Raw genomic sequence first — 10,206 nt, 5'->3', positions numbered from 1 at the left:
AGTCCACAAAATACGTATTTTCACTTCAAGAAAAGAAAAATAGTATGATGTTTTTTCAACAGATGGTGTTTCCATTGTACAGGGGGCCCTAGAGAATGTCATATATCACGGAAAACCAACTACACTGCTGGCCCTTGAAAAAGAAATTGAAAATCTGTGTGCAGCAGCAATCTGAATGACTAAGGTTACCCAAGCAGCAGTTTGCCATACTAATATATGTCTGGAAGCTAAAGGCAGCCACTTTGAGCACCTATTGTGGAGGCCAAAAGTAATTTGTATTAATCTCATGATGTGTCAATAAATTTTGTATTAAAATATTTATACAAGTTTTTCTTCTCCTGAAGTGTGTATACAATTTTTGGCAGACTCTGTACACATGGATCTGTATCTATGTTTACATTTATAATAATCTCATCCTGTGCTTCCTACATTATCACTGTGGCTAGTTTTTACCTATATTTAAAAGTTTCAACTTTAAGCATTAACTCTATAATAAGAAATACATGCCAATTACTTCTAATTTTTAAAAGCATTCTCTCATCTTGGAAAAACAAGAATTTCAAAAAGAACAAATTTTCTTTCCCAGTATGCTAATACTTTGTAAGTATATATATGAAATTAAGTTTCTCAATTCAGCCCAGGGCTACTGGTCTTTTTTTTGTTTTTTTTTTTTGTTACCGGGGATTGAACTAGGGTCCTTGCTCTTGCAAGGCAGGCCACCGAACCGCTGAGCTAAATCCCCGGTCTTTTAAAGGTGAAGTGATGAATTTTAGCAACAGCTTACTAATTTGTTATTTTGTGTGAATAATCATAGATGATATAGTTTATCTGAGAATTAACAAAATAAGTTTCGATTTTCTTATTTCCTTGCCCCCCCTTTTTTTTCTGCTCTAAGTACCTCATGTGTTATTCACCTTGTCAACTTTAGAGTTTTCTTTTGTTGATATATGAAGTGAGCAGATGGTTTCCCACTCTCTGATTCCTATGGGGGAGAAAATAAGAAAATAGAAACAGAATATGCTTACCTTCAGATCTTCCCATTTTGACATCAGGCCTCAAAAATTCAAGGAAAAAAGGATTGTGTACAGTAGATCTGATTTGTAAAGTCTCATCTGTCTACCTCCTCTCTTTTTCTTCATGAGTGCAAATATACCACCTGCCTACAGGCCCTTGTATCGCTGAAGTTAGGGTTGAAGTTTGAAAGACTGTATATGAGTGTCTCTTAAATACTTACTGTGAAGCCTAGAATTCATATTTAAGGTACTAAATACTACTACTGGGACTAACAAGTTCATCTGTCATCTGTCAAAGGTAAAGATTAATCGGTACACACCTGTGCCATGGTTTCCCTATTTGTAAAATGAAAATAATTCACTGTGAGGGAAAAAATGAGATAATGTATATGAAGTGTTTAGTAACTAGAACATAATGCTCACCTCATTATACCTATTAGTGGTATCATTATCACTGTTACTGTTGTTATATGATTCCTCAGCATTGCATTAGAGAAAACACTGGGAAAACTACTACTCAGGTCTCAAGTGATAGTAGCGGGCAAGCTTAAAATCCCAAGAACTACAGAAGAAATGCTCACAAAGGGAACTCCCAGGGTTGGGGGGGATATATAATTAGCATAATAGTAATGATTATGATAGAAGAAATAGCATGGTTGAATGTTGAAAGCTGAGTAGGTGTTCATTAAATATAGGAGTGGCCCTGGACATGAAAAATGATTGGAGTGGTGTTCAGGAAGAAGGAGTTGTGTGAACAAAAGTAGAAAGGCATGAAAAAGCACTAGGCCTCAAAAACAGAAAAAAAAATCATTTGGTAGCATGTGAATATATAATGCAAAGAAAAGATAACAGAGAAAAACATGCCAGAGAGCCTGAAAAGTGTCAGCTCTTCTAAGGTCATCCTGACACTGATAAGAAATGTGGACTTTGTTTTAACAGTTAGTAGGGAATTATGGCTGAATTCTTAGAAAGAGGCTAGCTGCATATGGCATGGGCCAGGTGAGTAATGATGAAAGCTGAAACTAAGGAGTACTGATGGAAATTGAATTCAGGATGCTAATACAAGAGAAATTAGAAATCTATACTAGGAAGAGTTAAAATTAAAAAGATAATAAGCACACATGACCTTCCAATTAAAGATTTTATTTATATGAGATGTTTTACAAAACTGTGAAAAAGTCATAGTTGATTATACATTTATCTGTATATTTTTATTGAAAATAATATGATTATATGAAAGTAGGACTTTCCCAGGAAGTGATGTGAGAGAACTCTTCAATTCATATTTCCAGAATGTGGCAAAGATGTTAAGGCCCAAAAACTTTAATACAGCCTCACAGGTCATCCCATTGATCTAGAAAGTCCTACTTACTTTGGCCTAATATGGGGCTGGTACAGAATAAAAAGGTGAACTTCTAAAATTAAGATTCATACTCTAATCTAAGTCAAGTTTAGATAACTCAGTCAGTTTCAGATATTCCTCTAATTTAGGAATTAGGGTTAAGAAAAAGATCTAAGGACCATCGATTAGTTTCTAATGCCTCTACAGAATCCTACAGATTCAGGAACAAATGGTAAACATAGATTTAGGTTAAAATACCCCCCAGTGTCTAGATTCTAAAAGCCGCATTGAACTGTCCTACCTGACTGGTCCCCAGCTTCATACCAAGCTTGTCATTGACTGACTTTGTCACCCAAAGAGTAGTCACAATTTTATTCTGGCATAACCTTTTCCTGTTCCAGTTCAGAATTTATTTCAAGGTAAAGAATCTATCCAGATATTTAGGGAAGCAACCCAAAATTCAATAATTAAAATCAAGTCAATGTCCTACACATCAAGCACCACATTCAAAAATGTAAAAACTGACCTTTGCATTTTATAAATACACAGTGTTTATTGCACATTATTTTCAGAATTTATCAGAAAATATAGGAACCTTTAAATAAAAGTTAACAAGGATACAAAAATTTTAAAGTAATTACTCAGAGTTCAGTGAGCAATGATTTGTTAATAGCAACTTTGTTTTAGTATACATTTTACTTTGTATAACTGTAAAAAAAATAAACTAAAATATTGGAATAAGTGATTTAATCTTTATTCCTAGCCCTACTGAATATGTAACTAGGTCTTAAGTAAAAAGCTATGTTCAAATGAATTGCAAAAGGAATAGAATTTATAATTTCTTTAAAAGTAGAAAGCACTGTATATGCTTAGAGCCTGAATAATCCAATACCAATGTATTATAATATAGTCATCTTACAACAGTATATTAGAGTGCTCATTTATCTTACCATGTGTCCTTGTAAATAATGCAGCAAGTTAAAATGGGCCTTTGTTCAAGAGAAAAGACAGCACGATGAAAATGGATATAAAACCTCACTAAGATATGCCAGTATTTTTCAAGGAGAAATCTGAAAGCCCAAATCATTATTCACGTTAGTATTAATTATAATTTGATATAAATCCTCAATTACTTCTAGGTTATGTATATGTCTCAAAACAACAATCTTGCATTGATATAACAGAGAAACAATGGATAACTTCTGAGTCACTGGTGAATAAAATGTACAGTTATACTCTGTTTTCTGTTTGAGAAGAATAAAGATTAAATAAAGGGAAAATCTTATTTTACAAAATTTGTTTAAAGATATATAGGTGGGCCTCCAACAAGCTGCCATGTTGATAGCATGCATTGCATTCTTATGTTTAAGACACAAATGTGTCCATTTCTCTAAGAGAACTGCTCTTTCTGCAAGACATATTCTCTTTCTTGCCTTGGAGCCAAGTAACTGGAACCCTAAACATGCTGCATAGCTTCTGTTGGAAGCGGTTTCCAACAAAACAATACAGAAAAGGATTAATGCAGCTGTTTGTAAATCCCAGAAGGATGGCAAAAGGAAGGGCCAAGTCAATGACTGCTATCACTTCACAGCTATTAACGACACCCATCCAGGTCAGAGCATCCAGGAAAGTCAGGACATGGAAGGGAAGCCAGCAAATGATGAATGCCACTACAACAGCAGCTGCCATCTTCAGGACTTGGTCACGGGTTATTCTGTTCTTCCCATAGCTATTGGTCATTAGTAAGTGTTTTCTGATTCCAAAGTAGCATGTTGCTATAAATATTAAAGGAATAATAAAACCAAGGATATTTTTCATTAAAGCAATCCCCGCTGACCATTGGGCATACTTCTCAGGTGGGAAAGCCATAATACAAGCATTTACTCCTAAGTATTCAATTGTTCTGACATCTCGGAAATAAAACGTTGGCAATGAAGACAGACAGGCCATACACCAAACAAGAGGAACTATGTAAGATGCTTGCCACAGGTTTCTTCTTTGAGACAGAAAAGGGTAGATGACAGATTGGTACCTATCAACGCTCATGCAGGTAATAAAAAAAATGCTTGCAAACATATTCAGGGTAAGAAAAGAACCAAAAACTTTGCACATCACAGGTCCAAAGAGCCAGTCATATCTGTAAGAATAATAGGTTGCCCAGAGAGGAAGAGTAGCCAAAAGGAGTAAGTCAGCCACAGCCAAGTTGAAGATGTAAATGCTGGAAACCTTTCTAGGACCCTTTTGGCAACAAAACAGCATAACTGCAACAGTATTAACAAGAAATCCAATTGCAAAAATAATATAGTAGAGAATAGGAATCACATCTAAATGCTTATCTATTGGTTTTTGTGAGCAGTTAAAGGTGGACTTGTTGCTGCTGGATATATTCACAGGCCTGAAGTGCAGACTGCTGGTAATGTTTTGGATGATGGGGGCAAAAGTGAAGTTGCCCTTCATAATGAAATTTCAACAACTCCTGATTCTTACGCCTTCTGCAGGGGAGAAAAATGGAACTCTTAGAAGACAGACAAACCTTACAGTATATCTGAGTCATTACCACTTTAAGTTTGTCAAAAGCAAAAATAATATATATAGAAAATACTATGAGATAGTACCATGCCTATGGAGTAAGAATGGATTTTACCTCTTGGAAATAAAAACAATAGTCCTAATAGTGGCAGAAGTAAGACATTTCAGCTTTTAGGGAATGAAAATTCTGAATAAAAGTAACTTTTGTCCTTCTTTTATCATGTTTCTGAATGGTTTTTAAAAAGTCAAGATTTCAGGTTTGTCATGAAAATAAATACATGAAACAAAAAGAAACTCAAAAGTTAATATTTTAAAACACTTAACTATATATCTCAATCTGTATACTTTCTAGAAATCACACTGATACAGTCTGGTATTTCATGGAAAAATAACTTATTCAAAGCAATTAATTATATACAAATCATAACTACAGAAAATACAAGTAATATAAGCTATGAAAAAACAAGTGTACAAATGACTGAAAAAAATTGCAAAGGAAAATATTGGAATGGAGGACCATTATCAGCTTTTGCTACTTAAAAATCATCTCTATTTTCCATTATTTTCACAATATAGTTAAGGAATTATGGTGTGATACCTGTTTCTAAAAAGCCCTCTGTTCCAGTTTTTAGCAGAGAATATTAATTTGAACTAAAAATATTAAAGTTTAGTCTATTTAGTAAAAAAAAAGATCTGTTTTCAGTTTAATTAAGGAAGAAAAAGAAAACAAAACAGCAAAATCTGTTGGAGGGTCAAGCAGAAATAGGTTTGACTGCTCAGTGAAATAAGAATTGAACATCAATGATCAATCATGGTATAGTCTTGCCATTTTTCCTTTGCTTTACTTACAGTTTAACAGAACTAGTCATTATTCATAAATGTCATGATCAGTGTTCAGGTTTTGGAAGCATGATTAGTTTGGTTTTCATGGTAGTGACATTATTTTAAACAAAAGAAAATTAGCTAAAGATAAACACACTAAGAGAAAGGCAACTAAGTTTCAAAATACACGCAAATAAAATGTTCAGTTAAAATGTAATTACCAATTAACTTCCTAATAAAAAGCAAACTATCATTTTTGTTTAAAGTTTTTTTTTCTTTGGTATGACCTTACAAACTTACATGAAAGAATAAAAAATAAATCTCACTAAAGACTTACTGATAGTTGGAGTTTAAAGCAGTTATAAAACAGGTTGCCTAGTTTTTAAATGCACCCCTGTAAGAGAAACAGTAGTTAAGTAATTTAGGAGTTTTGCAGAATATAGTGTTAAAACACAGAAAAAAGGGAAAGTTTATCGAAAAAATATTTTTCATTTAATGTCTATTCTACTCTCCAAGTCAAGTATGTATAAGTTGTTCAGACTTACCTTAAAATTTCAGGTTGAAGAATGCTTTGAATTCTGTGCTTATTCATTCTCTTAGGCTTTAGGCTGTAATAGCATTAGATCTCTGGTTTCCTTCTTATAAGTTCAGTCTGTCCACTGGGGAGCCTTCAACGTACATAATTCTGGGGCTGCCTTATGAACACTTGCTAGTTTTCCAGAGGGCTTTTTTTTTTTTTTTGGCTGCAAACCATTAATCTGAAATTCTCACTGTCTCCAATCATAACTGTTCATTCAAATAAATCTCAAAGAAGAAAATGAAGTTTCCACAAACGTGTTTGAGACTTTGGAAGTCAGTGGCTTACTTTAAAAATAAAATGTAACTATTTGCAGTTTTTTTTCTTTTCCCCTGATAGTAACATTCCATAGCAAGCTCTAGAGCGGAGACAGGAGAATTTATTCTAGCAGCAGTCTTTGTTCACAAACATCTTTTACAACATGTGGTGCTTTTATTTGTTTGTTAAAGAATGATAGCACCTTGAAACCTACAACTTCTAAAATTTTTTGCTCGCTTTAAACAGTTTCTGTTGGCTTCTTGCTGGAAGTTTGGAGATTAGAGGAATATAATATTTACGTGATGGAAAAGATGTATTAACATTTAGTGCCTCCTTTCTTAGGACTCTGTCATATTTGTAGCTCAAATAAAAATCATGAAAGGTGAAGAAAGATTAAGCGGCTATTTCAGCCTATATCAATGTTGGTGCTGTTTTGTCTCCTGTGGTCATAAGACTGAGCAATTTTACACAAGTCTAGTAGAAGCAAGGATGACAAAATGAAGAAAGACAAGAAATGATATGATACTGATAATACTATATAAGGATAAATGTTACGTGCCAAACATTGTTGTGCTAAGTGCCTTATGCTCAATAGTTTAATAGAGAGGCAATGAACATACTGGTGAGTATATGGCCTCTGAGATCCAACCAACTATCAGATTCACAAGCCCAGCTCTATCATTTTCTGTTCTCTACTCATGGCCAAGGTACTTTCTTCATGTCTGTTTTCTCATCTGAGAAATGGGGATACTGTTTGTCCCCTACACCATGAATTCACAAAAATTAAATAATCTAATATATTTAAGTGCTTAAAATTATGCCTAGCACATGGTAGAAAACTATTATAAACTATTAACACTGTCACCTTTTGACAAGTCAGAAAACTAAGGCTCATAGAATTTAAATAAGTTTTCTGAAGGAGCACAGCTACTGAGAACATATGAATTTCAGCTGAAACAAAGTAACACGAGGGCACATGCTTACAGCCTCTGTATTACAGAAGGAAGCACTAGCTGATCCTTTAATCTTATCTTTTGTCCTGGTAAGAAGGAAACATGTGGCACTTCCAGAAAAATCCATAAGCTATTACAAAGACACCAAAGAAGAAATAAAACTTCTGAAGTATTATGATGTAAGAAGTATTTTCTTAGTGTTATTAGCAAAATAGAGGCCATATAAAGAGAAATATGTACCTAGACAGTTTTCTGTGGTTGATTCAGATAACCAGAGAACTTGGGACCCTTAAGTGGGCAAAAGAATTCCAATTATTTCTATACATAGTAGTTTTTAGGCAAGCAATATAGATGCATCCTTCCGTACTTCAGGGTGCAGGTAGGGGAGGAGGACATGCTGCAACTAAGTAAGGCATTTAGCAGAAGAACCAGGAAGGAGAAGTAAACATGAGCGACAGGAGAAAATTATAAATGGCATAAAACAAAACAGATGATTTTTGATGTTAGTCTGTTTCTCCACTGATGTTAAAGTTAATCCTGTAGCACACAGGTAGAAGGGACCATTAAGAGAAGGGTCTCACTGCCTGAAAAATACAGAAAGATTCAAAGGCTTGTATGTAACCATTATAGTATTTCCTTTTGGAAGACTGAGTTTGCACATTGACAAAATGTTTTATATATATATATATGTCACTTTATAAAATCTCAAAATACTTGTTTCCTATGCATGGGAGAGATTCAGGTGGCAACTTGTTCTACATGATAGAAAACTAATGTTTGGGAAACAAAAAAATAGATACATATGTTTATCAGGAAAGTTTGAAATGGGAACTGGTTTCACTGTTTGTTTAAGCCTAGTTTCTCCTCCATTTAAAGTGTTTGTGTGACATACAAAGGAATTTTGCAGGTCAGAGCCTCCTGAATGGTCACTATGGCTCAGATTCCCAATCTGCTCTCTTTCTAGTGTCTTCTCTTACCCCTTGCAAAAAAAAAAAAAAAAAAAAAAAAAAGTAAAAAAAAAAAAAAAAAAAAAACCAGCCAGAGGGTGAGCTATAAAAACTTGAGAACAAACTGAAGGCTCACCTCCAGGAGTCCTAGCCTTGAACACTCCCTAGGAGCAAGGAATTTGGGAATTTGTCCAGAGATTTCATCCCACATTATAGTTAAATTCTGCTGTAAATAAAGTTTAAAGAGGCACACATCTCCCAGAAGATTGAAAAGAAATTGATTCTATTATTTCCATAAGTTCATCAGCCAAAGAAAAATTTTGTAATTGCAGATAAGGAAAAAAGGAGAAAAAAGAATAGCAATAGTATTGATGACACACCAAACAAGAAATACAACATATTACTGATTCAGTGAAGAACTCCCAGTTAAGCCAACAATGTTAACATACTTGAGAGTCAAATAAATATTAGTCATGAGAAGCAATACTACAAAACACAAAAAAATTCACTCTCCTTGGGGCAGAGGGTAAGTTTTTGCTGGAAAATTAACTTTAAAGGCTTTGGGTCATTTAAATAAATTATGGAGTTCTTCAGGACAAGTGCAGCTGGGCTGGCTGAGCTAAAAAATAATAAATCACATTAAATTACTTTCTTTCTAATGAGTTACTATTGTTTCTTGTGAGATTTCTTAACAGTACATTTTAGAGCACCGGAGGTTTTTACAAAAGGAGTTCTTGAGAGGAATTCTTTGCTCTGAGGATATAAAGTTCACAGAATACTTTATTTGCTCCTCTCACACCCTACTCCCAACACAGATGGGGCTTTAAAGAAGGGATACATAATCTCAACTTTCTGTGGTAACATTCCCTGGCTATGGAATGATTAAACATATGTGGGTCTTAATTTTTAACCTCTTTTCAATAACATTTTTTAAATGTTTTCCACCCCCAAGCACCTCATTTCTGTTTCTGCCAAATTCAACACACGTGTGCACATATACCATTCATGTGTCTGCACACACATATGCATACAACACTCATGTATCTGCCCGCACACATACTTCACATCAATTTTCTTTCAATTCACTTATCCACAGGGAAGCCTTACTTTAATTGCCATTGGACTTTTCCACCCCTAGAAGCCATTGAAGGAAAGGTAGTTAAGAAATTGCGTATTGTCAATAATTCACTATAGAGTGTTTTCATGCTTTATTTTTGATTGGAAAACAAGATGAAAACAGAACTATCAAGGTGAAAGCAAATGGAAAAATACAAGGTCTTCTATTCAGAACAGCAATCAGATTGACCTTTTTGTAAAAGCCAGCCTACATATTTAGTGACCAACATGAGTGCTTCTTTGTATCAAATTAACTGTCTGGGCCTCACAGAGTAACTAAGAGGACCAGTTAACAAAGTAGAATCCATGTAGTCAGATCAGTGGATGACAAAGTCAATGCATTCCTTAGACCCAGTTGCTTCCAGCTGAATCTGGTCCCAAGAACAAAAAGTAGAAAGCAGAGTTCCAATTTTTATTTTTCCCCAAAGACACCAGTAGGCTTGAACATCATGTACATACCTGCATCTCATATACAGTAGGCTAGCTCTACTAAATAACATCTTTTTTTCAGTGAGTTTATTGGTGCTTTTTAAGTATACAGTAAAGTTATATTCATCATTGGGATCTTGTACCTTTACATGACAGATCCTGGCTGTCATTTTCCCCCATATCCCTGCCCTCCCTTCACCCTTTCTCTCTTTCCCTATTT

The 10,206-nt window shown here is 34.4% G+C and overlaps 1 protein-coding gene across 2 annotated transcripts; it reads right to left on the bottom strand.

Moving 5' to 3' along the window:
* Positions 1–3,675: 3,675 nt before the first annotated feature.
* On the bottom strand, positions 3,676–6,343 carry Agtr2 (angiotensin II receptor type 2). Of its 2 annotated transcripts, XM_010615995.1 has the most exons (3): positions 6,252–6,343; positions 6,044–6,100; positions 3,676–4,847 (listed from the first exon to the last, which is right to left on the bottom strand). In XM_010615995.1, exon 3 carries the CDS (start codon positions 4,810–4,812, stop codon positions 3,721–3,723), a length of 1,092 nt encoding a protein of 363 aa, XP_010614297.1. In that variant the 5' UTR covers positions 4,813–4,847; positions 6,044–6,100; positions 6,252–6,343; the 3' UTR covers positions 3,676–3,720. The 2 variants fall into 2 exon arrangements, with proteins under 2 accessions (XP_010614297.1, XP_010614299.1); XM_010615997.1 differs by lacking the exon at positions 6,044–6,100.
* Positions 6,344–10,206: the final 3,863 nt, after the last annotated feature.

The sequence above is a fragment of the Fukomys damarensis genome, unplaced genomic scaffold (assembly GCF_012274545.1).
Source record: "Fukomys damarensis isolate Sample0158 unplaced genomic scaffold, DMR_v1.0_HiC HiC_scaffold_39, whole genome shotgun sequence".
NCBI classification, from domain to species: Eukaryota; Metazoa; Chordata; class Mammalia; order Rodentia; family Bathyergidae; genus Fukomys; species Fukomys damarensis.
The sequence above is the reverse complement of the archived record's forward strand: the minus strand, read 5'-3'. Positions and strand labels throughout refer to the sequence as shown.

Bases quoted from the DNA above. Each gene is read 5' to 3' on its own strand.
- Agtr2 (XM_010615995.1), bottom strand. From the start codon at position 4,812: ATGAAGGGCAACTTCACTTTTGCCCCCATCATCCAAAACATTACCAGC.